The sequence below is a fragment of the Danio aesculapii genome, chromosome 6 (assembly GCF_903798145.1).
Source record: "Danio aesculapii chromosome 6, fDanAes4.1, whole genome shotgun sequence".
Classification (NCBI taxonomy): domain Eukaryota; kingdom Metazoa; phylum Chordata; class Actinopteri; order Cypriniformes; family Danionidae; genus Danio; species Danio aesculapii.
This window is the reverse complement of record NC_079440.1, coordinates 46456975-46484941: the sequence shown is the minus strand read 5'-3', so window position 1 is coordinate 46484941 and position 27967 is coordinate 46456975. Positions and strand designations below refer to the sequence as shown.

Genomic DNA, 27967 nt, shown 5'->3' with positions numbered 1-27967 from the left:
CAAACAGCGCAGTCAATATCCGTTGTATCTACTTCAGTTGCTATAGTAATGTTGTAAGCATCAGCACAATGCCAGGAGATTTTCTCATACTACAAGCGAGAGTAGCTGTCAGAGTGGAAAGGAAGGTCAAAAATATGGAAATTTCTGCCTTTTCTTGTGTCCATCATGCTGAACTCAAGGCGTAAGAGCGACAGATGTTGCACATTCACAGAGATACCACTGACTTTTTCCCTCGTTCAATATTTTCCCCGTAGTGAATGTCAGAGTTTGCTATATATAACACATGGCTTGAATGTCAGGCCATACCACCCAGAATTCATACAATTCAACTCATTCAATCTAATCTTAAGATATATGGTGATGTTCAATATAATGGGCATATGCAATATTAATACTTCAATATTGATGATTGCTCCGCAAAATACAGTGAAAATTTAACTTTTAGGGTGCTTTTTAAGAATTTATATTTTATTCGCAGTGGTGTTCATAATAGCGCCAGATGATTGGAGACTTGCCTTAATCGGTTGCCTTAATAGTTTAAACATTTGCAAATTTATCTGGCCTGCTTCATTGATTGTAAATGTTGTGAATATTTATAGGGCTGTGGTTCGTTAACACTGTGCAATAATGCTCCAATGGTTAACATAATTTAATTTAACTAAACTCATATTGAAAACTACACAGCTTTTAATAAATTTAGATGATGTTAATCTCCTAGTTAATGCCTAATAATGTGTTAAAAACATAGTCGTGTTTTGATTACAAGTCATAATCATTTTAATAAATGGAGTTAATAACTAATCAAATTCAGTTGTATTTTTAACTAAATTCAACATGATTACTGTAATGAATCTGACTTTTTCTCACTGATTTCAATCTATTAACTAAAATGTACTTGCAGTGGTGTTCATAACAGTGCGAGATGGAGGCTTAATTGATTAGCTTAATACGCTGTAAAAAAATGCAGGCTTTCGCACAATTCTTTCATGCTGTCCTTACACAAGTTGATTAAGTTAACATTATCCTTTTTTACCATTTTAAGTGGATTGAACATAAAACAAATAAGTTACCCTAAAAAACTTAATAATTGTTTCAACTCTTTTAAATAAGTAGTTTGAACAAGCCGCAAAAGTCTTTTTTGTGTAGTTTTATAACGGATTCATCTGGCCTGCTTCATGCTGAAAATGATTGAAAATGTTGTATATATATATTTATAGACCTATGATTGTTAACAACTGTGCAATAACCAAGGTATCCGTGGGGTTTTAACAAGTCTTAAAATGTTTTAATCTCAAAAGCTAAATTTTAGGCCTTAAAAAGTCCTAAATCTACCGAAATATTGTGTTGAAGGTCTTAAATCTTTTTATACAGGTCTTAATTTTCCTAATAATGTTCATGTATAGCTACCCAGTCTGGCCATTAACACTCATACAATCACCAACAATCCCAATTTCAGTTAAACTTTTAACTTTTTATTTAAAAATAGCATTTAATTACTTTACTTAAGTTCTCATTTATTTACTGCTGATTATACTGACCTGATCTAGATTTTTTTATTGTTAAATTATTATTATTGTATTATTAAATGTAATAAACTATAATAATTTTTGATTGAGCAAGTAAAAATCTTTACCCAAATGGGATATTCAAATAAAACTCCTTAGCATTTAGACCTGTATAAGTCAAAAATTTCGTTCATAATGGTCTTAAAAATGTCTTAAAGTCTTAAATTTAGCTTGATGAAACCTGCAGAATCCCTGAAGAGCGCACAAATAGTTGGCATTACTTAATTTAACTAAAGTCGCGTTAAAACCTTAAAAAGGTTTTAATAATTTAAGATGATGTTAATTTCTCAGTTAATGCCTAATCATTTCTTAAAATTGTAGTTGTGGTTTGATTACAAGTCGTATTTATTCTAATAATTGGAATTCATATTTAATAAAATTATGTTGTAAAGTGTTACCTTTTGTACTTTATAATTCCTTTGCAATTGAATTTAGTTTGAAATATTTGTGCACTCTGAACATGTGTATATACAATAAAACAATTCACAAAGTGTTTTTTGTTATTATAACCGTTAAAGTATTCTTTTTTTGCAGCTAAAGTCAATGTTATGATAATATCGCATATCATGATAAATCATGGTCAAGCAATTAAAAGAAGATTTGATACCGGCAGAAGCCTAATTCAGTCACAATAATAAAAACAGGAAATGCATGTGGGACCAGATTTTGTCCTGCATTCATACCTCCTCTATCTGTGCACGACATTGCCTCATTTATTTAAAATTTGTTCATCAAATATACTGGACGAAAGTGAGGTTGGCAAAAATAACTCAAGACTTGGACCCAAATGTGATTGCTGTAATCAAGAACCTGCGGACTTAATACATACGTTTTAGCTTTGTCCATAAATCACTTCTTTTTGGCTATCAATTTTCAAGTGTTTCTCTTCTGTGACAAAGATGCACATCGAACTGTGTTTCTCTTATTGCACTTTTTGAATATAGCAGGGCTATCGAGCTGTACTGCAAATACCCTTGCATTCTTTTATTATGGAAACAAAGATTTTCCCCGAGTTTTGACAACTGGTTGCGAGATGCAATGATCTTCATCCTTTTGGAAAAAATCAGGTTTACAATAAATACCAATACTATGGCTTTTTCTGAAAGATGGGACCCATTTAGAATTTTCTTTTCTAGTATCTCTATAGTATCTCTACAAACTGTCAATCTAAATCTTAGGGTCGTCCAATTGCAAAGCAAATATAATGAGGATTAATGTTTGTAATATTGGTATATATGTATTCTGTACAGGTGTTTTGTTTTTTTATTTTTTTTTTATTTTGTAATTTATTTATTTAATTTTTACATTAATTTTATTTATTATTCATATTTTTTTCTTTTCTCTCTTAGATAAATGTAAATTCAACTTGTTTAGAGGGTAGGGGTGGGACTAATATTTGTTTAAATGTCTCTGTAAAATTACTTTGTTATATCTGTAAAAGTTTAATAAACAAGAAATTATTTAAAAAATATGTTTTCATGTTGTGGCGCAGTGGGTAGCGCTGGTCGCTGGTTCTAGCCTCTGCTGGATCTGATGGCATTTCTTTGTGGAGTTTGCATGTTCTCCCCATGGTTGCGTGGGTTTCCTCCAGGTGCTCTGGTTTTCCCCACAAGTCCAAAAACGTGCTATAGGTGAATTGGGTAAGCTAAATTGTCCGTGTGTGAATGAGTGTATGGGTGTTTCCCAGTACTGGGTTGCGGCTGGAAGGGCATCCGCTGCGTAAAACGTATGCTGGATAAGTTGGCGACCCCCAATTAGTAAAGGGACTAAGCTGAAAAGAAATTGAATGAATGAGTGAATATGTTTTCATGAGAGATCATTGGTGGTTCTTCAGAGTTCTTGATTACTCTTGCTTATCACTACTTTGCATACATTTGCCTGTGTGAATAGTGAAATGTAGCAGACAGGCATTTACATTTCATCATCCTGCGCCAAAGCTGATGCCAAAGCCAGGGTCAAATTTAACCTTAAATTTCTTATGTGTGGTTAGCAGAGCCCCAGACCTTGTGTGTGTGTGTGTATGTATGTATGTATGTGTGTGTGTCTGTGTCCGTGTATCCTGACTCCTGGGCCGGCAGCAGTCCCTAATCCTGCACATTTCCATGGAGAGTGTGACAATGAGGACCAGTAACCCGACACCTCTCCCAGCTCAGAGCACTGAGAGCCAGCACTACACTGCAATACTGATAATGGACGGGTGGTAATGACATCCTCCAACTGCCTGCTCACACACACACACATACACACAAACTCACTGCCCCCTCATTTCACCTCATTCACTCTCGTTTCCTTTTTAGTGCTTGCGAGGCAGAGCTGCATTGATATTCCTTAAACATTCATGTCAGGGATTTGTTCTAAACCTCCGACCCGAATTATTGAACTTCTGCAATTAATTCAGTCTGAACAGATCTAGAAGTGTAGATACCATTTTAACTTTAATGTGTGGATAATTTAGGGTATTTATAGTTTAGCTTTTATAATGTGGTCCATAATATTTAGATAAGCCTTTTTTTTTATGATTTTTTTTTTTCAAATGAATATTCACTCAATCTTGACTTCTGACCTGGTTCTTTTTGAGAGTTGGAGATTAGCAACTGGCAATTTTGGATAAATTGGTTGATCTGGTTCATAAAATGAGCTAAATTCATTGCTAAACTTAATTTGTCAGAAATTTGGGAGAAAGGTCAAGGCAAAATGACATAAAAACATTTTTTCTTGATAAAGGTATTAAGTGTATCCTTGGCAGTTTTACCTAATTGCAGTGTTAAGGAAAGTTACTTTTGAAAGTAGTGCATTACAATATTGAGTTACTCTCCAAAAAAAAGTTAACTGGTTGTATTACTTAGTTATATTTTATGGTAAGTAATGAGTTATGTTACTTTTGAGTAACTTTTTTTTTTCATTACCAGGCTGAGATTTGATCTCTTTCAGAACTTTTTTTTTCTTTCTTGTTTTAATGGAGGAGCTGTGCTATTAACAACGCTTGTATAAGCTACATTTTCCTTTAAAACAGGGTGTCCGCAGGGTCTTAAAAAGTCTTAAAGTGTCTTAAAAAGGCCTAAAAGTTACTGAAATATTGTGTTGTAAGTCTTAAACAGGTTTTAATTTTCCTTTTTAATGTATAGCTACCCAATCTAGCCAACAGCCATCCAATCACCAACAATCCATCTCAATAAAACTATTAAAATTTTTATTTAAGAATGTAATTATTAACTCTATTTACCATAATGGATTCAATATTTTTCTTACAATAACATTTGCTTAAAAGTTCTGCATGTATTTACTGAGGAAGCCGACCTGGACAGATTGTTGTGCATACATTTAGTTTATTATAGTTTTTAAAACCTTTAAAACATTTTTCAAATTTCTTTATATAAAAAAAGTTATGTTGAAAGAATTGTATGTATACAACTAGAGCTTGCTTGTTTTGACCCAATATTTAAAATATTTTCTTCAGAATTAACTAAAGAAATTATTTTTTTGATTTTTAAACTATTATTATTGTATTATTAAATTTATAAAATTATATTAAAAAAGTTTGATCAGGCAAATAAAAATCTTTTCCAATTGGGCCATTCAAAAAACGCCTTAGCATTTAGCCCCGTATAAGTCTAAAATTTAATTCATAATGGTTTTCAAAAGGTTTTTAAAAGTCTTAAATATAACTTGCTGAAACCTGAAGAAACCATGTAAAAACACATCAACATGTTTTAGGATAATGTTCTCTGAGAACTTCATGACCCCAAAGCTATACATGCCTTAATACAGATTATTGAAAGTTTAAAGCAATGTGTTTGCTACTTTTGTTCTATTTGCCTTAAGTAAAATCACTGTCCATTGACACAATCCCCTTTTCCTTTTCTTCAATGCATTCAAAATAATGAACACATTCTCTCATTGACTACGTGATTCATTTTGACCACTTTAATTTTAATTCAGCAGTTTTATATTTTGAAAAGCTCATTATTTAAACTAAAAAGTAACTCAAATATTATTACTTATTTTCTCAAAGTAATGTGTTACTTAACTCGTTACTTAGAAAGTCATATTATTACATAACTCACATTACTTTTACTGCGTTACCCTAACACTGCCTAATTGCTTAATCTAGTTCATGAAACCACATTATTAAACCAGACTGAATTATTCATACACAAATCTGTCTCCCTGGTTCCTGTCAGCAGTTTAATTATTTTGCCCTCTAGCAAATACATTTTTCTAGTTAAGTCTTTAAGTGTATATTTTTAGTGAACTGTTTGTTCCAGCTTACAAATTCAGGCTTAATCATTCATTCTCAGCTGATCTGCCTCTCCTAAATGAGTAAATGATGACAAAATGATAACAAATTCAGATTGGTGCTTTTCCTCACAATTATTTGCATACTTGGACATTATGTTTCATTCTTGCATCTACTGAATCACCTAAAGCAAAAGATAGTGTTGCGTTATGTGATGATTCTCATGCGCAGCCAATAGACGCCGCCTTTGAGGCTTTACATTTACAGAACAAAGACCTGAAATCGAAGCGTCCTCAAACTTGAACGCTATTCTTTAGCTATCTTACAAGCACTGGCATTTCCTTCAGGAAATGCTAATGTGGTTTCTCCTCAACACCCTATTATTGTCTCTCCCTCTCAATCTCCCTCATTTCTCTTCCTCTCTCCCACCCTCTGTTTTGCCTAAGCACTGTCAAGCCCCGGTCGGCAGTGTTTTCGTGAGCCCCCCCCCCCCCCCCCCCCCCCCCCCCCCCCCCCCCCTCAGCAGGCTTATTTACACCAGTGTTTAATAGCCTGGGGGAGTGCATGAGCTACGATGACATGCTAGAATGACTCCGAGTGCATTTCTTAACAAGCTGCTGAGAGAATAGCGGAGAGTGGGAGGCTGGAAAACGCCAGGAGAAAAGGGAGAGAGAGAAAAAAGACATGTGTTTTTGCCCCCAAAGCACTTGTCTGTGGATGCTTAGACTGCGAGGAACTCCGAGGCGAATGATTATACGCTGCCTACAATTAAACACGCCGTTTGCCAAGGTGTTTAAAAGTTGACCTACTATTTACCCTGCTAATAAAACAAGAAGTCGTTGGGAATAATTAGAGCAAATTGCTTTAATTACCAGTGGAGTTAAAAAATGATTGATGTAATATGCATAGACAGATCTGAAGCGGTGTGTGTGCGCATGTGTGTGTGGTAATTACTATGTAATGAGGACCAAATGGTTGAAATTCATCAATAATAGTAATAACAACAGTCATTTTCAGGGTTCCTATACGGTTTATGAAATGTCTGTAATATCATGGAATTTTAAAAGGTCTATTACATATATTGAAAGTCAGGGAATTTCATTCATTCATTTTTCTTCGGCTTAGTCTCTATTTCAGAGCTAGCCACAGCGGAATGAACCGCCAACGATTCTGGCATATGTTTTACGAAGAGGATGCCCTTCCAGCCGCAACCCCGTACTGGCACACTCATACACACTCATTCACGCACACACTCATACAGTTTAATTTACCCAATTCACCTGTACCGCATGTCTTTGGACTGTGGGGGAAACCGGAGCACCTGGAGGAAACCCACGCAAACACAGGGAGAACATGAAAACTCCACACAGAAATGCCAACTGGTCCAGCTGCGACTCGAACAAGCAACCTTCTTGCTGTTAGGCGACTGTGCTAACCACTGAGCCACTGTGCTGCCATCAGGGAGTCACTTTTGGTCACTGCAGCCTAGACTAATTGCTTTCTCTGGTAAAATGAGACTTATGTCATTATCAGATTTCTTCTTGCATTATATTCAACATTATATGGGCTAGTTATACTGACACAGTAAACATTTATTTTCATGCACAACACTTTGTGTTAGCTATGAAAGAAAAAACAGTAAGAAGGAAGAAAAAGGCAAACAGTAAGAATACCACCTTCACTTTCACTTCCCAGTGCGGCTCATGGCTACTGTCAATCTGAGAAAAAACACACACATGCAAATCATTCTTTCAGTGCGGCTCTCAAACGTTCGCTCTGTGCAACAAACTGAATGTTATTTACAACTTTATTACTTGTTATTCACAGCATATGCAGGTTCTGTTCACTAAAGTAGTCATGATTGGTTTGCATACGCGCGTTCTCGGTAGTCAAACAGCTCATAGTCGCCTCATGTGATTTCGCAGCTGCGAATACATCATTACATTTAAACAGAAAGGACATTTCTGGGTGAATTATACCTTATAAATACAGTATGTGACACTTTTAACGCCATTTGAAGGTGTCCATGTTGCTGTGAAGACTTGTGCGTGCCTTTAAGTTTCTCTCCTGACCTTGAAAATATAATTGACTGAATCGTAGAAAAGCTGAATTAAGATCGTGTGTAGGGTCGTATCGAGATCGTGATCTTTTTTCTTGATTAATCGTGCAGCCCTAGTTGGCAGCCACGCCTCCGTTTTCAGATGTCTCCGTTTCCCCCCATCCACACTTGACACACAGTAGCAGCGTTTTAAAACCAAAATGGCCTCCTCAGCGTTTCCAAAGCGCTCTGTTTTCAGCAGTTGAAAACTCTGGGATAGTGTGGACGGAAGGTGTAACCATAGCAAAACATTTTAAGTGATTTTAAAGCATTTGGGCACAAGGAATTATTACATTTTAGCTTTAGCAAAGATTAATCGTATTTAATTATTTGCACAATTTCTGTACCTGTATACTGTTAGACTCCTTCATTTCTATATTTGCTGTACTATATCTCTGCTTGTAGTTTGTTTATTGTATATAATTTATGAACTCCCTTACAAAATCATCCCAATCAGTCAAAAAAGTTATCTTGTAAAAAACGCAATATAAATTGCAGAAAATGTCAATTTTGCAATGTAAGTTTTTTTTTCCAATATCATGGAACCCTAATTTGCGTACATTTCTTTGTTTTTATTGCCCCCATGAGCAAAACGGCTCATAAGTCATGCATAATGAAGTGTTTTGAAAATGGTTTCTGTGAGAGTTGGCTTTAGAGGAGGGAAAATATTGTCTATGTGATATAAAAATCATTACGTCTATGGAAAATCCCCATAAAACATGAAAACCCAATGTGTGTTAATTTTTGTGTGTGTGTGTTTCAGACGTATCACTCAGTGCAAGACGTGCTGGTGTCTTTCGGCAGGAGAACTTTGTGTTACCCGCTCTATCGTCACTTTTCCCTGGTCACATTAGCGGTGAAAGACGCAGCATGCATTTTTCAGGCTGGTGAGTTCTGTCTGTCTTTCTTTATTTTCCAGACCTCTTAGCCATTTCCAAACCACCAAAGAATGGGGTTGAGGGTCAAGACTAAATGTGTGACCTGTTCCTCACCCTATAAACCCTGCAGTGCTTCCACCTCATTACGAGGATCCCTGCTGCCCTTGCGATGAGAGCAAGCAGATCTCTTTCAACTTCACACATCCGTAGAAGCAGGTTTCTTCGAATTATGAGATTAACTTTTGTACATCGCTTAAAGCCAACATGAAGTCTGTCTGTCTGTCTGTCTTTCTTGCTGTCCTAATACATGTGTCTGATCTTTGCAGTTTTTACATTTTTAATAACCTATAACTTTTTTAAAAATTGCTATGTACCTATGGTACATGCATACTTAAAATAGCTAGTTTTTCTTGTTTAACGGGATAAAAAGGTTTTAACTTGGGAGATTCTTAAAAATGAACTTCACCTTGAGCTTAGTATTTTTTTTTTCCTCACAAAGGTATTGTAAAATAATCAAGGGTATGTCAGCATTTATTATTCTAAATATAAATCTCAGCATTTACTAATACATACTGAAGATCAAAAGTTGGTAACATTTGATCTTTTGGTAACAAAAAAAAAAAATTTTTTTTACTAATGCTTTGCTTCTTAGACTTTACACACCTGAAACTTGTCTATAGCACTTGTTCACTGCTGCTCTTATAGTTGTGTAAATTGCTTCCTTGTCCTCATTTGTAAGTCGCTTTGGATAAAAGCGTCTGCTAAATGACTACATGTAAATGTAAATGTAAATGTAACATTTGTGAGCCACAAACATTAACATTATCACCCACCGGCCGCTTTATTAGGTACACCTGTCCAACTGCTCGTCAACGCAAATGTCTGATCAGCCAATCACATGGCAGCAACTTAGCATTTAGGCATGTAGACATGGTCAAGACAATCTGCTGCAAAACCACACCGGGTGCCACTCCTGTCAGCTAAGAACAGGTAACTGAAGCTACAATTCGCACAGGCTCATCAAAATTGGACAACAGAAAATTGGAATAACGTTGCCTGGTCTGATGAGTCTCAATTTCTGCTGCGACATTCGGTTGGTTTGGTCAGAATTTGGCATCAACAGCCTGAAAACATGGATCTATCCTGCCTTGAATCAGTGGTTCAGGCTTGTGTTAGCGGTGTAATGGTGTGGGGGATATTTTTTTGGCACATTTTGGGCCAATTAGTACCAATTGAGGATCATGTCAGCGCCACAGCCTACCTGAGTATTGTTGCTGACCATGTCCATCCCTTTATGACCACAGTGTACCCATCTTCTGATGGCTACTTCCAGCAGGATAACGCATGTCATAAAGATCCATCCATCCATCCATCCATCCATCCAAAACAGGTATTTACTTATAGATAAATTCTAATCCCCTTCCTCAGTTCCTGTTCTCTTTAAATCTCAGAAAAACATTGCATTATAAAAGTGTAAATCCTATATCATTTTGACGTTTAAGAGACTAACAGCAACAGGAGCTTGACACAGTCAGCCTAAATTTACCCACAGCAGACAGAGTTGCTCACTCAGGGACCAAAGTTAACACGTGCTCACCGGCCCTCCCCAAACAGCAGGGACCTTCGGTAAAAGACATTTTCTATGACAGGAGAGTCAACAGATTGGTCATGTCTTGGTGTGCTTAGTCCTGCTGTTCTGTCAGCGTCAGTGGGAGGGAGGTTAAGAGCGAGGGAATTCGAGAGGGATGTCTCCGCACTTCTGAAGAAATCAGCAATTCTGCAGACTAGACACTGTTGCCTTTGATATCTCTGAGAGAGGAGCAACCTTTAAATCAAAGAAGCCATCTGTGGGAGAGACAGTAGCGCTGTGTAAACACGTTTTCGGGCGTGTGTGGTGAGATTATCCAACACATGTTGATTTTGGAGCTCATAAATAAGTGCAATTAAAAAGGCTTGTAAGATTCGGGATTAGTGGGGTATGGTTGATTTTGAGAAGTGAAGTATGAGTAGAGTTCGCAAAATCACGCACTTCAGCAGTTCATTTGTGCTGTAAATATGTATTTATGGAAGATTCCAATTGCAACACATTTTGTTCACTGAGGGGAAAATATTTGTATGCTCCGGAACTGTTTTTTCGCTGTGCAAAGTTGCTGGTTGCTGTAACGTGAATAAAAATTAGGACTTTTCAGATGTAGGCCAAAAATTGCCAGTATAAAGTTTGTGAGATGAGATGTTTTTTTTGTGCTTTAAAGGGGCAGTATGTAAGTTTGACAATGGTTGAACTAGGTATTGTTGGTTGAACTAGGTATTGCATTCCTAGATCAAAACACACGCAAGCGCAGGTTGCCAGATTGAGGACCAACAGAAGCGTGGACTATCGAGCCTAAATAATAATTTAAAGCCGATTTAAATCGTGTTCCGCATAAAAGCAATGGCACACGTTAGAAGGAAAATTTTCCAAATGAAAAGGAGTTTTTGTTCTAACCAACACCTCGAATTTGTATTTTAGAAATGGCTTCTATTTCTTGCAGCTAAACAAAAGAAAACTGACAATGATCACCTCAGGTACACCTCATGTACTTTATTCAGTGTTAAATGCTGATAATGTGAGTTTGAATGCCATTTTACATGGCATTTATTGTCACAACATTACTACTGAAGGCAGCAGCAGATAGCCTACATCATATTTTGAAAATAAAATAAACCGTTTCAACTTTAGACTCAAAACCAACACATATCAGTGATTCAGCATCTACATTTAATAATGTTATATGCATTAATTCAGTTATAAACCTTACTATTTCGTGAGTGAGTGCTTATTTTGTGTTTCTGCATGGCTGTATTTAAATTTGTTGAGTTTCTTCTGGTGCAGAGTTGCCTAGAGTAGGACCCCTGGGCCAAAGTTGGCCCATTATAAAATTTGATTTGGCCCACCATCCCATCTGAGAAAAGAATGAGAATGATGGAGAATGAGGTTGGAATGAATGCCTTTAAAAGAGATCGTCATTTATAATTTGACGTAACCTTGTTTGTTTGTTTGTTTGTTTTATTGCTGAGCTACAAAAAAGCATGTTTCACTTAAATGTTGTAAATGAATCAGATTTTATTAAATGTACATACTGTAACTCGACGGATAGAGGACTATGCAGAACACATCGGTGAGCTAATCAAGGCAGACTAGTGTAACTCCATTCTCTTATAAAATAGATTATTTTTGTTTTTACTGTAATAAGTTTATTGTAAAACATAAAAAAATACTGTAATAATTAATATAAAGCCATGTTTTTTTTTTTTTTTTTTTTTTTTTAATATTATTAAATAAATTAGGAAATTACCCATGGCTATATTTACCTCCGGCCCACTAGCCTCAATCAAGTTTGGTTTTTAGCCTTTATAAGAAAAAGGTTTGGGAACCCTTGGTCTGAGCAAAAAGCCAAATTGCTAGAATATTGAATATTGCAAGAATGTTCACTAAGCATGTTTCTTAAATATCTGCAAACATATTATGGTATTTTTATGCTTTAGAAGACTTAAAACTTACATGCAGCATCTTAAACTATTAGTTATAAGAAAGAATGGTAGTGTTCGCTCACTTTGAATTGGGGTTTTTACATGGCGATCTCTCACACCACATCAAAGAGCATCAAACCAGAATTTATTGTTAGAATTTTCAGATCAAATCGACAGAATTTTTAATTAAAAAAATATACAGGTTGAAGATGGATGAAGTTTTATTTGTGCATCAAATAGGTCTAAAGTCTAAAAGATCAATCATGGGGTTTAAAAATCAATGTAAATACACATGAAGATTTGCATTTTAACATGGATTTAAAAATGAACATGGATTATTGTGACCATAATATTATAAATGATCGAGTCAAATGGAGATGAATAAACTCATTATTTCATGCTGACTGTTACATTGAGTGCTTGGGAATGCTATTTCATGTTGTCTTTTATATAAAGATTCTAAAAAACCACAGACATTTGAAAGTTGGACCTTTACATTTAATAAAAATAGATATGCATGCATTCAAATAAACAGTAAATGATTCATTGATCTTTGAGAGCTCTCAGCCCACAGACCGCCAGTTGAACATCTGATGAATACTGTATGGCACACAAATTTGGAAACACTTCAGGAGTTTTAAAATCATCATCTAATTGTATGAATTTTGCAGGATTTCTTTTAAACGAGTGTCTCATTCTTTAATGGTGTGCCTAGAAACAAATCGTGAAAGCAAACCCCTTCATATGGAAGAAGAAAGCTGTCATGTTCACAACTGATGAATAGGGCTAAAATAATCAGCTTAATGCTGGGTTTTCAGAAGTATATCTGGACTATTGCGTATTTTTTCTTTGATTTGTCAAGCCACTCACGGTAGATTACAGATGCCAACAAAAAACATTCATGCCCAGTGAGCATCAGTGGCCTTGTATGATGCATCTTAGGCTGTATAGATCTTTTTTCTTAAACATAATAAAAACACCAGTCTGGATGAAGAGTGTTTTCATTCAAAAATGTAATTTTGAAAGGAAAAGGAAGTAGAGTAAATGGTACCTAAATGTCAGTCAGGCAACCTATGGGCAGTCCCCAGCCAATTAAGGCTCCGTATACACTAGTACGTTTCAGTTTTAAAATGGCATTTTAGAACGAAAACGATCCTTGTCCACATTGGCGTTTCATCTACTGTTTCAGAAAAGATCTCCGTCCACACTACACCACTGAAAACACACATCATGTGACACGCTCTGAGTCCCAGGCAGTCAGCGGGTGCTTTGAGCACGGTCGGATAGTTCATCAAGAGTATACCGCTGGATCTCATCTCACTATAGTTGTTAAACAGGATATTTAATAAATCTTGTCTCTATCTAACGACCCTTCTATCTTTTTTAATCTATCAGGTAACATGGCTGAGTGCAAAGACAAGTTAATACATTAAGGTTACTATTATACAGTGCATCTGTAAAGTTTTCATAGCTCTTCACTTTTCCACATTTTTTATGTCACAGCCTTATTCCAAAATAGATTAAATTCATTTATATCTTCAAAATTTATGTACATGTTTTAAATTTAATCCATTTTGGAATAATGCTGTAGCATTAAAAAATGTGGAAAAAGTTAAGCGATATGCATTCTTTGACTATGTATACACTGTACACTGATTCTGCACATTTGATTGCTTGCCTCTATTTCATATATTGTATGATATTATTTATTGATTATTTAAACTGATATTCAGCAAAAGAAACTGGTTATGTTTTATATTTTTCAATGAAAATGAAAGGAGGCAGTTATATTATTGGCTCCGTTCTGTTATAAATATGCATACAGTGAAGATAATGGTCATATAAATAAGGAGCTACACAGTGACTCAACATTTTTGGTGTCTTTTAAGTTGTTAATACCAAAATGAAAATAGGCAGTTCCTTATCATGTTTTTATTTCATTGTTAAGATAGTGAAACAACAAAGCCAGGGTGATGGGAATAAGGTTATAAAATACACCGTTCCCTTTCAAGATTCAAGATTATCCTCGGGAGTTTGTTTTTCATATCAAACTTGTGAAGTCTGAACTTACAAGGAGAGGACGCAAGACTGAAATTCAGTCTGCAACTTATACTGCACTTAATACGACTGCACTTAATACTGTGATAAAGCTCCAATCAGATAGGCGAATGTCTGTAGCCATGCATCCGTTTTCCCTCATCCTCAATGACACGAAGCAGCAGCGTTTTAAAATAAAAACAGCCTATTCAACATTTCCAAAATGCTCCATTTTCGGGGCTCAAAAACTCCAGGGTAGTGAATGAAAGGCATAACCGTAGCTAAACTTATGCATTTTAAAACTAAAATGTTATCCCATAAATGCTAAACTGAGTTCAAATGTATACAGATAAGCAGAAACAACCAATGGAATCGCATTGCGTAGATCTGTCAATCAAGTATGCAGAAACACCTGCTAGCAACCAGCAGTACAGTAACGTACTCATGCCCTGCTATTAAATCACTGTCAGTGTTGAACGCTTATTAATTGGGATGAAATTGTATTTCAGATTAGTTGTCTGCCCTTAGAGGTTTTTAAATTTCACTTGATAGCATCATATCCATTTGTTACTCCTCATTGAGGCGCTAGGTTGTAATCGACTCGCTGTTGTATATTTTCACACAAAGCCTGTGACATCTCACTCAAGCCTACAATTTGTAGATTTCCGAACATCAGAGCCCTGCGAGCGCTACGGCTTCTCTTTAATGAATGGTAACAGCGGTATGAAAGCAGGCTGCCCTGTCACTCCGTGACTCCTGGGTAATTAATTTGTCGGCAGAACATGAATGGAGGTGTGTATCTGATGTGTGTGTACTCTAATTTGAGACACTTCGTTTAAGCTGCAGTGAAAGCAAACAGTTGTAGGTACTAGGAAAACAAACCCATTAATGATGCTGCGTGAGGAAAGCCGTGATGGAAATGCTATCCAGGGGTAAATATTTGAACAGCCCTCTGGCAGCTTGTCTGGTCATTCTCCGAGAGATTCTGCTAAAGCCAGCAGGCTCTCAAGGAGATTGAGGAGGGAGACTGTGGGTAAAAGCCTAGAAGATGCACTGTGGACAAATGTAAATGCTCATGTATAATCTGGACGTTCAGGGACATGCCTGTATTAAAGGGGTAGCTCACAAGAAAAATAAGGATCTGACATCATTTACTCCCCTCAACATGTTCTAATCCTGTTTGAATTTCTTTCTTCAGTTGAACGCAGAGGAAGATGTTTTGAAGAATGTTAAAAAGCAGCATCATTGACCTTCATAATATTTTTTCTCCTACTATGGATGTCAATGGCTGCTGGTTTTCAACATGTTTCCAAGTATTCTTTTGTGTTCAGCCGACGAATAAAGTCATCAAGTTTAGAACCACTTAAGTGTAAGTACATGGTGAGGAAATGTACATTTTTAGGCAAACTATGCCTTTGAAGGTCCATTGAAGTGCTTTGAAATATGCATTTTTATTCGAAGTTTGATGTAATCTCAACTGACACATGAAGAGAGGGTGGGACATGGTGCAGCTCCTCCCTTTTAAAAAACAGCCAATAGCATTTTGTTTTATCAAATATTTGTTTATACATATTTAATTATTCATTCATTATTTATGTACAATAATTGAGACATAAAATGAGATAGTAAAATATAATCAACAACGAAAATTAGCTTATTTATTGACTGTCTTGGTCCTATCACTTTAAAATAACAAATACTGTACATCTCTCTATATTTAGGCTTAAACCCTGCTTTATTTATTTATTTAGGCATATTTATTTGTATGTATGTTTGTACTTTCATTTTAGTTGTCTTTTATTTCTTTAATTTTACTTTCCAAAATGAACCATCATTTCTCTTAACACATTTACAATGATAATAACCCTTGTTCTTATGAAGTTTGTATGATTAATGAAGGAATTATAATGCTTTGTTTCATTGTTTCATCTTATTTACAAGTAGCAGAGTATTTTCAGCTACTGTATATTTCTGTCCGTTCGCATCCCGTCCCTTTGTGCTCCCTGGCGGCATAGTCGCAAACTGCCGTTGTACCTAAAAGCACTTTCAGTGCTGCGGCGGTATGAGGAACGGCGGTAATGCTCTTTTTAAAGCGTCACCCAATGTATGTGTAAGTGACCAGCTTTACATGCTTATATCAGATTTATATCTTCTAAACTCAGATTTTGTCACTGTTTTGGTGCACACTAGCTTTTAGATTAAATCTAACAATACTGATACTAACATCTAAAATTCTTTATTTTAATTTAATGGTCACAATTTGATGAGAAACTGAAGTATGACATGAATAAATCTATGATTGATCTATTTACGCCTATTTATCTGTTCATCTTAATTTACGTCCTGCGGCAAGATATTTTTTTTATTTTTATAATTTTAGTGATTTGCTTGAGGTAGGTCAATTTATTTTTATGCTTTTGATGAAGTAGCATTTAACTTGAGCTCTTTATACCATGCGCCAGGCCTATTTCCATGTTTCGCTGGTAATATCTTTAAATAAATATTTATTTAGGCCTATTTAATTATTCATTTATTATTTATATACATTAATTGAGACATAAAATGAGATATAGCTGTGTATAGCTTTGCTTTGATTTCCACTTTTTTGTGCAGTGTGGTATCAGCTTGCTGATTAACCCAAGTTTTTTCAAGTTTCCTACCTCCATATTGGCGTTGTATCCTATAAAAAATAATATATTGCAGTGTTAGTTTTTTTTTCCAATATCCTGCAGCTGTAGTTTTATTGATTTATTTAATTATTTTACTGTCAATATAATGTTTGAATAAAACATTTCTGAAAAAAAGCATTCTAAAAACTGAAGTATTTAAAGCTCCCTCTCTAGACCTATCTTATGTTTCATAAAGTAAATCAGCGTTTCTCAATACAGGCCTTCGTGCCTCGTCGATCTGCATGTTTTGCATGTCTCTCTTATTTAACACTTGATTTAGATCATATGGCTCATTAGAAGAGTTCTGTGCATGAACTGTGCTCTGACTGACACATGCCTACACAGTGTGCTTTGTTCATTAATCCCTTTTCTTTCATTGCTCTTTACCTGCGCATGAGTAACCTTTATTTGACTTTAAGACATTTGTTCATGGATTTACATTACAGCAAGAAAAGCATGAAGTGCGACATAATATAACTCTGTAAAAAAAAATAAACAAATTCATATATCACATGCTAAAATGCCATTTGAATGAAACACATACAGTATGCTTCCTTCAAATTGCAGTCATGGCAGAATATCCTGTAGAGTCCACTTTGCAAGGCATTTGTTATCGATTTGGAACTAACATCTGACGTAGAAAGAGAAACATGTGAAATGTGTGAAGTGAGAACTGCACATATGAGCACAATAAGCAGTATAAAAGTTGTATTATATTTTTTGGAAGCAAGTTCATTTTCATGGAATTTTAAAGACCCTCTCACATTTTTCAGCGTTTGGCTTTTTTGCCGTGCTCCATCGTTGCTTATTGAGATTCATTGTTTTGCTCAGCAGGAATTGTCATCTTTACGCCAACGTGATCAGTCTTAAAAAGTGCATTGCCGGATTCGATATGATAGATGTAGGCCATTTGATGCGACATAATTTGATGTCAGTGTTCTTTAATGTAATTTTTGCAGCTGTTTCTGGAGGAGAGCTGCTTTTGTTCACTCATGTAAGGTTTTCGCAGGCAGCAGTCAGTGTCACCATTTGGTATGATGTGAATAAATTTGCAGTTTAATGCTGAATCTCAGCAAGGTTGTCAACAGTATATCCAGGTCGTATTTTATGAAAGAGAAAGAAGAGAAAAGAAAGCAAGAAAGAAAAAAAGGTGGACCTTTTTGTTTGTTTTTTTAGCAATTTTACATTATTTTATAACTGTGTTTGCTTAACTTTTTCTTTATTCAAAAGAAATAGAAATCTTCTTTCTAAGCTCATAAGTAGCTGTTTATTCTGATTAAAATGTATCTAAGGCAATTAAAGCGGGGAAAATAAGTCTTCAACACGTTACCATTTTTTTTCAGAAAACATATTTCTGAAGATTCTGTTGACTTGGAACTTTTTCTGAATGTGTGTATCAACCAAAGAAATTCATATATGCAAAAAAAACCTAAACTAATTACATTACAAATTAAGTTATGTGTAATAAAATGAAATGATGCAGGAAAAAAGTATTGAACACATGAAGAAAGGAAGGTGTAGATAGGCAGTGAAAGCCCAGACAGCAGCTGAAATCTCTCTGTAGTTCTTCAGCAACCCTCTGCTCTTCGCCATTGTAAATAAATATTAGCTGCTTCAGTCCAACATCTACATTAGCAGGAGGATGAAGATGAAACCAGAGTGGACATTTCAGCAAGTCAATGATCCAAAACACAGCTAAAGAAACTCTTAAATTAATTCAGAGAAAGAAAATCAAGCTGTAGAATGGCCCAGCCAATACCCTGAGTTGAATCCAATATAGAATACAAATTAAAGATCGGATTTGATAGTCAAGACCTACAGAACCATCAAGATTTTTACACTCTGTTGAAGTCTGTGAAAAAATTACACCTGAGCAATGCATGTGACTTTATTCTCCAATGTGAGAGGTATCTTCAAGCTGCCATCACCGAAAAAGCCTTTTATGTAAAGTAATAACATTACGTGTTCAGTACTTGTTTTCCTCGCTGTATGTTATTATTTTCCAGTGACCAGAAAAATAAAACTTAGATTTTTGCATTTTAGGCTGATATCTTTGGCAGTTTATTTGAGAAAAAGAATTCAGCTATGAATGGCAATAAAAATAGGTTTCATTTTCTTTTCGCCTTTTTTTTTTTTTTTATCTTCTTGCTTCCAACATTTTTTTTTTTTTTTTTTTTTTTGATGAAATATGACCTAGGCATGTTTTTTGACAGGCTTCGTGAGATTGTCTTTTTAACCGCTGGCACCCTGTGGACCTTCACCATCTGTACTTCCAGGGCCCGAATCTCACCTTATCACCCCATTCCTCTTCTTTCTCTCTCTCCTCGACCTCATCCCCTGAGACGCCTGATTGCAGCACATGATTAACTGGCTCAACATGCAATCTAAACCCAGCGCACACGGCTCCACTCAGGCCCACAGCTGGTCTTCAGAAGAATCCAAAGCTGACTTTTTCCTCCACTCTCCCAGAGAGCACTGAAGAAAAGGAGAAAACCCTTCAATTATAGATGGATGGAGGACAGAGAAAGAGAGTGAGGGAGGAAGGAAGAATGCAGGAAGACAGAGTAAGGCTCAAGTTCCTGGAGTTTTTCTCGCATGTCTTGAAGCTGGAAGCCACTGCGGCTTCTCTGGGTAAGAGCTCCAGCTTAAATGGGAACCAAATGTTTGTGTAAGGCTTTCCTCGGAGCGAGTGCACTGTTTGTTTTCCGAGGCGGCTGGAATTTCTCCACCGGCTGCCAGGCTATTCTGTGGGCGGCTCGAGAATCCTCGCAGCCCTTCTTTCGCTTCACAACTGATCCCGTTGCGTGGCGCTGAGGGGATATTTTTTGCACCTTATTTGGGAGATGGGTGTTATGACAACAAATATCATCACTGCAGCACAGCATGCTTAAGGTGTTCGTGTGTTTTGTGTGTTGTGGAATCATCTGCCAGAATGGAAAATATAATCATCTTTCCAAGTGTTCAAAAAGCATCTGCTCAGCACAGATTTCCCCTATTTGCTCCAAAATGTTGCCCAGTTGATCATGAACTAAGCTGTATTCACTGCAAAAAAAAACACACGAAAAATATTTAATATTCAAAACTAGAAAATATTCAATTCAATCTTTATTTCAATAGCACTTTTACAGTGTAGATTATGTCAAAGCAGCATAACAAAGAAGTCCTAGTAAATTGAAACTGTGGTAGTCCAGTTTTCAGAGTTGAAGTTTAGTTTAGTTTGTGTTAGTTTAAATTTCACTGCTGAAAGTCCAAACAACTGAAGAGCAAATCCATCGATGCACAGCTCCACAAGTCCCAAACCAAGCAAGCCAGTGGTGACGAAAAAGTTTCAAAGTTCGTCTCTCAATATCTAAGCATACTGTAAATTTTACTGTTTACGTTTATAGGAAAATGCACTTTGAGAAAAGTTGAAGTGTGTAAAACATTGTTGTCATTTACTCACCCTCTTTCCTTCCAAACCAGACTTTTGTTCATCTTCAGAACACAAGTGAGAACATTTTTAATCAAATCTGAGAGTTTTTGGACCTGCCACTGAATGGTCAATCTTACATGTCCAACATTTGAGCTTCAACTTTTACTAGAGATAAAACTACTATCTTTAAAAAGATAGTAAAGAGATAAGAATCCAACTCTTTGGAGGAAACACAAACAACAATTAGGGAGTATGGACAGAAGATCAATGATGGTTGATTGACACACATGAACTGACCTCATTGTTATTCTTCTCAGCTCAAAGCTCAAATATTCTGCATGACGTGTTGAAATATAAATTTATATAATCTAGTTCAAAAATGACAATATTATATATATATATTATATATACCCACTTCAAATTCTAGGGCAGGGTCTTAACGACTGTGCGTTTGAGGAGTCTAACGACTGTGCGTTTGTCTCTGGGTGATACTTTCAAGCTGGTAAAGGCAGGTGAAACCCCAGGATCTATACAAGACCCTGAAACAAGATTTTCAACTAAAGCTTGTCATGCCCGTTTTCTATAAACTAGGTTTATTAGGTTAACTAGGCAGGTTAGGGTATAGTTAGGCAAGTTATTGTATAATGATGGATTGTTCGTAGACTATCGAAAAATATATAGTTTAAAGGGGCTTATAATATTGACCTTAAAATGGTTTTTCAAAAATTAAAAACTGCTTTTATTCTAGCCTAAATAAATCAAATAAGACTTGCTTCAGAAGAAAAAATATTATCAGACATGCTGTGAAAATTTCCTTGCTCTGTTAAACATCATTTGGGAAATATAAAAAAAATAATAATTCAAAGTCAATCGACTTTGTTTATATAACACTTTATACAATACAAAGAATTTCAATTCAACACTGAACATTAATATGAAATTGAAACTAAAATGCATTAATTGTTTTTTGTCACAGGTAAGGCATGCATCCTGAAATGTCTGCTGGCCATCCATAAGATCTTCCGAGAGAACGATCCGGCCTATATCCTCAATGACCTCTACATCACAGACTACTGCATCTGGATCCAGAGGGTCAAGTATGTTCTATGCAGCACACTGTCTTATTAATCACCAACCTTAATGTAACTGGTCCTGTTCTGATTTTCTGCTAATCATACAGTTCATGAGTCCCTGCTGAGCTTTAAAACTCAAGTTCATTAAAGCAATAAGCCATAAGAGATGAGTATTACAGTTTTACAAGGAGTAAGGCTTCTTGTTAGGAGAATATGTTAAATATTCATATGGACATACATAAAATTATGTGCATTTTACATCACACTTAAAAGGGGAAAATAAGATGACATTTTAATATAATCTTACATTTATATAAAAACGATATAAAAACACCAGACTATATTTTGCATAAATAAACATTCAAAATGAAAGAAATACACTTTCATGATAGTTAAGCACATTTTCTTTCCATTTTCAATTTAATCTAATGCATCTTGACAATTTTTATGTAATCAAAGTAAATGTCATTTTTTATGTAATTAAATATATACGACCCCGGACCACAAAACCACACTCAAGTTGTATGATTTATGTTTTTGCCAATACATTGTGTGGGTCAGAATGATCAATTTGCCTTTTGTGCCAAAAGATCAGGAGAATATTAAGTAAAGATCATGTTCCTTGAAGGTATTTTGTAAATTTACTACTGTAAATATATCCAAACTCAATTTGTGTTTAATAATGTGTATTAATACAACTTAGACATCTGATAAATGGTTTCTTAGCAAAGGGTCATATTTCATTTGGACTATCTAAATTAGAAAACATTCTAGAAAATGATTCAATGTTGAAGGTAAAGATATTCGAGATATATGCAATCTTAATGGCCCGTTTCCACTGAGTGGTATCGTACGGTACGGTTTGGTACGCTTGTAGGGTTATATCAGTTTCCACTTTAAAAAGGCACCAAAAAGCGAACTGTACTGAATCACTTTTTGGGTACCCTTTTAAAAAGGAGCGAATGATTCTTTCAGCAGCCTAAAACATGAACAAACTGCTACGTTTAACAATTATCATAACCAGTTACATGTCCTGGTGAAAATTAAAGATACAGATGAGAGATTTGCACTGACTGTGGCCTATATGTTCCATGTTGTTTTTTTAACCCAGTTAAGGACTAAGTGTATGCTGTGTGTAGTTTTTCTGTAATTGGTAACATATCGGAGACTGTAATGGTCTGTTTGTGTACACATATGTTGCATTTATTTATATATATTTTTTTTATAATTGCAGACGTTACATGTAGGCTATTTTGCCCTATCATTGATCTGAAGTTATAATCAAATCATGTTCATAGAAAGGTTAGTAATTAACATTTATACACAAGTATTTATGTGTATAAAGCCTCTGTTTGTGAGAAGTGCTTCTCATATCATATGTGAACGGCCGCTACAGTTTTATTTGACATTTCCTCGAGCGAGAATGACGTAGACTAAAACTTTCTGTCATTCACCACCATTGGTACCCTTTTGACAGTGGAAACGCAAGCCTCATAAAGGTGACCCGTACCGTACTGTACCACTCAGTGGAAACGAGGCATAAGAGATCAAGCTGATTCTTCTTCAAACTCACAAAAAAGCGTTTGGTGAAAAAGATCTTGGCTGTAATTTTGATTATGATCAGTGGGATGTTGTATACAAATGTTTTTTTTTTTTTTTTTTCATTTTGTAGTAACCAATAAACAACCAAATTTATACAAAGGATATACTTGACCCCTGTTTGCCTCGATAGTAGGTAATATCCTGGTGCAACACCTTTATGCAACAGATGTAAGAAACATAAGGACACAATTATGCATATTTTTTGGAACTGTAAAAAGCTAAATGAGTTTTGGGATACTACATAAGTTTTCTGTGATGGTTCTGGGAAAGAAATATCAAAAGACTTCTTTAATATATCTTTTTGGGGGGGACTTGAATGAACTATCAAACCCTTTTTTACCAAAAGGGTAGGTCTGATTTCTTATGTATCTGAAAAAAGGAAAACCCTCCATCATTTGAATCATTTAAAAATAGTATAAATGACACAATGCATTTGGAATATTTAACATCTAGTTTAAAAAACAAAGCACACATACATTTAGACAACTAGAATATTTTGGACCCTTTATGAACTGTTTGACCTGTGCCTGCTGCCTATATAATACTCATTTCATATCACACTGACCACTCATGTGTTGTTATTTGATTTCTGTTTTACTCAGTTTGTTGTAAATGTTTTTATATTTGTATACTCTATTTTCTTTAACCCTCAGATTCCAGATTTTTAAATAATTGTTTCTCTGCCAAATATTGTCTTATCCTAGCAACGTATGCTAATGGAATGCTGATTTATTCAGTGGTCAGGCTATATTAAAATCTCAATTTTTACAAAAATGACACTTATGATTGGCTTTGTGGTCCAGGGTCACATATTAAAAGTAGTACAACAAATACTGTCATGGTATGTAAAATACTGCTATAGGAAAAATACAATCACACAATAAATATTGTAAACAATAAATATGCAATTAAGTATTGCACTTAATAATCATTTTTTTATGTATTATTTGCGATATGGTAATGAGAACTGAAGGAAAACATCCTTATTTTCTCTAATTAAAATAAAATCACAATGGTTTCTAAAATAAGCATTATTTTATATAAGCATAACATTTCTCTGTTGATTCTTTTTTGGGGTTGAGACATTTTCCAGATGTGTTTTTGTCAGCTTTGGCATGGATTGACCATCTACCACATGAAGTAAAACAGAGTACCTTAAACCAATAAGCAATAGTAGACAGTATAACACAAATAATTACATTTTATTGTATCTTTTTTTTTTTTTTTTTTGTAGTTCCGTCTCCGCTAGTTAAACAGAACCCCTTTAACTTGAATCACGATGAATGGTATTGCAATCATGATTTCTGCTCTCCATTTTATTTTTGTAATCACTTCCACGTTTAAAATGCGAACTACAGCCGGTGCATAATTCAGTAATGAGATCTACTTCCCAGGCTGGTGTGCAGCTTAAAATGGTGCGCTTGTCTATAAAGAGTCCAGCTGAAAAATGTGCATCTGAAGTCGTAGGCCCAGTGCCCAGACATGAAAAGCATCCTGCGGGGATTACGCCGAAATTTTTCATCCCTGTGTTTTGCCAAAGCGTAGATTTTCTGGCAAGAATGCGGCCTTGACAGCTAATTAATAATGGATGTGTAAAATAGCAGTTTAAACCGGCCTGTTTTTTTATTCAATGACACAAAGGGAGGAAAATAAAGGAGAAAGTGGCTTTGGGTACAGAGACTCTTTGTCCGCAATCCACAGAAAAGCTGCACAGTTCCACTGGAAAACTCAATCATGCTTTCCAGGCCTTCGGGTTATGAAGGGCAAACTTGATAATGCATAGTCTTATCTTCATTCCCTCCCCCTTGAAATAAAATTAGCATAATATATCTTTTAAAAATAAAGATTTCTAAGCATAGTCCTCCATCAATCACCAAATACATCATCTGAGACATTAGTAGCATTGATCTGCGATTGAATACCTGTGTTCCTCAATGCACTTTATTGAGCAGAACAAAAGAAATCCAGACCGGAGAGCTGCTGAAAAGCACAGGATGTACGACAGCGCTCTAGTGCCGCTGATGTATCTTAGTCATACTTGCCTTGAGGCATTTGACATCTCTCAACATCATGCTGAAAATTGATTTCCAGTTTGCATGCTTTTAGAGTATCTTTAGTCGTCTTGAAGCAGCACTGAAACTTTCCCTTTGAGTAGAGACAAAGCCGCTCTTGTCATGGGAAGTGACTGCAGGAGACTCGCTCCTCCTTTTAAGTGCTGGAGCGTTTGATCAAATCCCCACTGCTCTGGTTTGTGTAGACAACTCCCTGTTATCATTGTAGGTTTGTTGTGACAGCGTTTTCAACATCTGACATATCCTCTGTCAGATTATTTAAACAATTCTCTCTTCCCAAAAATCCTCCCAGAAGGACGCCCCAGTCCAGTTATCAGAGCGGGTTATCTTTGGCTGCATTCACAAGTGCAGTTGTCAGTTTAGTGTTATACTGCAACATTTTGGAGTGCAAACGAAGAATTCAGTTTTTTTTTCTATTTCACATGGCATTTCACACATCCATCTGTCTATCTGTTGTTCTTTTTCGTGTTCACTCTGTCATACTGGCTATCATACAGTCTATAGTTCCAGTACTTTATCTGTACATCGTTCTATATTTACATTAAAGTTCGCAAGAACTGGAAGCTGCAACCATTTTCTTTTCCTTATTGTGACGCAGATTCTAGAGAAACGAAATATTGAATGAGAAAACAGTAGGCGTGGCTTATTTTTTTTCTACTACAAGCTGATTGGATGTAGTAAAGTAGGCAATTTATACTGAAAGATCAAGAGAAGGGTTTAGGGAGAGTTATTACAACCTAACAGACACCTCCTGCTCACCATTTCTGTTTGCTGTCAAAAGTGACAGTTGGAGGGGCATGGTTAAGTATGTAAGCCATGCCGAATACCTCAGACAGACGTAATCTGAGATGTGTATTTTCAGATTTTAATTTGAGATTACAAGGGCAAACATTTTTTTTCTTAATGTCATGCACAGATGAATTGCTCACCACAAAACTAGCAATGTGAGCTAACAAAATGATATGGTTAGTTTCTATTTCATTCATTACTTTAATCTCTCTGTTATGCTGTTGTTCGTCCATCTGTCCATCCATCCATCTGTTGTTTTATGTCTGTAGCCCTGTCACTCTAACTTTCTCATTTTCTTGATTGTTCTGTCTATCACTCTCAATCAGTGTTGGGTTAATTCATTCAAAATTAATTAATTACTAATTACATCAGTGAAATCAAATTATTTTTTTCCTAAAAAGTCATTTAAGTACTTGACTTAATTCCCAAAAATCCCACTGCTTAGACAATTGACATTAAACTTACTTTTTTTTTTTAATTTAAGGCAAACAGGGCCTTTTTACTTTATTTAAGAAATACTTAAGAAAAGTTAAACATCGGGTGGCACAAAGGGTAGCACAATCGCCTCACAGCAAGAAGGTGTATGGTGTGTATGGATGTTTCCCAGTGATAGGTTGCAGCTGGAAGTGCATCCGCTGTGTAAAGCATGTGCTGGATAAGTTGGCGGTTCATTCCACTGTGGCAACCCCAGATTAATAAAGGGACTGAGCCGAAAAGAAAATGAATGAATGAAGTTAAACATCACAGTGTATTCAAAGTAATGACCCCACATTTCATATACAGCCTATATTACCATTAATTGTTAAAGCATGTGGAATTATCCGACAAATGTGTCCTTCAGTTAAAAAATTATTTTATCAAAATACATTTGTTCATCAAAAATATTTCTTGGAATTGATTTATACCGAACTGTTGATTTATGGTGTTTATGTTGCTGTTTACAGTAATTATAGTAAATACATTTTAATTTTTACAAATTTTTAAATACATTTTAACTAATTGAAAATACTTTTTCTGTGAATAAATGACTTAATTACAAGCTAGTTATTTTGTAATCAATTAAACCCAACACTGCGCTTTATTGCTCCATCCTTTTTTATCTATTGTTCTATTTATTATTCTCTCCAGGGTTGTATTGCTCTGTCAAAAGGGCTGGGCGATTTGGCCTAAAATCAAAATCTCGACTAATTGAACATTTTAACTCAATTACGATGAATGAATGTTTAATTAGTTAATTTATTTAATTTATTTTTTTACCCTCATAGTTCACTGACAGGTTTTGTACAGTAAATTTGCTCACATATTACAAATGAGAGATTTTTGAATGAAGAGTGCATTACTTTTTTTTTAAATGGTCACTCTTTATTTCTACTTCTATTTCTATTCTATTCTAATTTTTAAAAAATATGTTTATTATCTGTTTTTTGTCCTGTCTCTGTTATCCTGTTGCACTGTAGAAGCTCTGTCACGAAAACAAATTCCTCGTATGTGTGAACATACCTGGCAATAAAGCTCTTTCTGATTCTGATTTTAATGGTCCGTTTGTTGAATTTAAGTTACATTGCATCTACATGCCAACTAATTCTCATTAGATTATAAGTAGACTGTTAGGTTGGGGTTAGTGTAAGTTGACATGTACTTGCAAAGTTTCTTATAGTCAGTTAAATGTCTGTTGAAGGAGCAGTATCAACAGATTAAGCAGACAGTCTACTAATACTCAAATGGACCATCAAAATAAAGTGTTACCATGAAAATGCACATTTCCTAAAACCACCAGTCACTTTTTTTGTATAAATAAGTGAAAATAAATTTGCAGTTGCACTTTTGGAAACAAAATAAGTTATTTTCAATGTTTTTTATATTAAAAGTAGAAAATAAGCAGTATCTCTTCTAAATAAAATAACTCTTGTATGTCCTGTAAATGATGTTTTAAACAGTGCATTTCTTGCATATTCAAATATTTTAATGTAAATTATGATTTTAATGTAATGGAAAATAAGCTGTTTCAAGGCATCTCTGGCGCAA

At 35.3% G+C, this 27967-nt stretch overlaps 1 protein-coding gene across 1 annotated transcript in view; it reads left to right on the top strand.

Annotated features, from left to right (window-relative positions):
- Positions 1–27967, top strand: part of shq1 (SHQ1, H/ACA ribonucleoprotein assembly factor) — a 75864-nt gene that overhangs the window by 27880 nt on the left and 20017 nt on the right. The window contains exons 10-11 of the mRNA XM_056459140.1: positions 8664–8787; positions 21383–21503. Of these exons, the coding sequence (XP_056315115.1) occupies positions 8664–8787; positions 21383–21503 (245 nt within the window). The remainder of the gene's footprint in view (positions 1–8663; positions 8788–21382; positions 21504–27967) is intronic.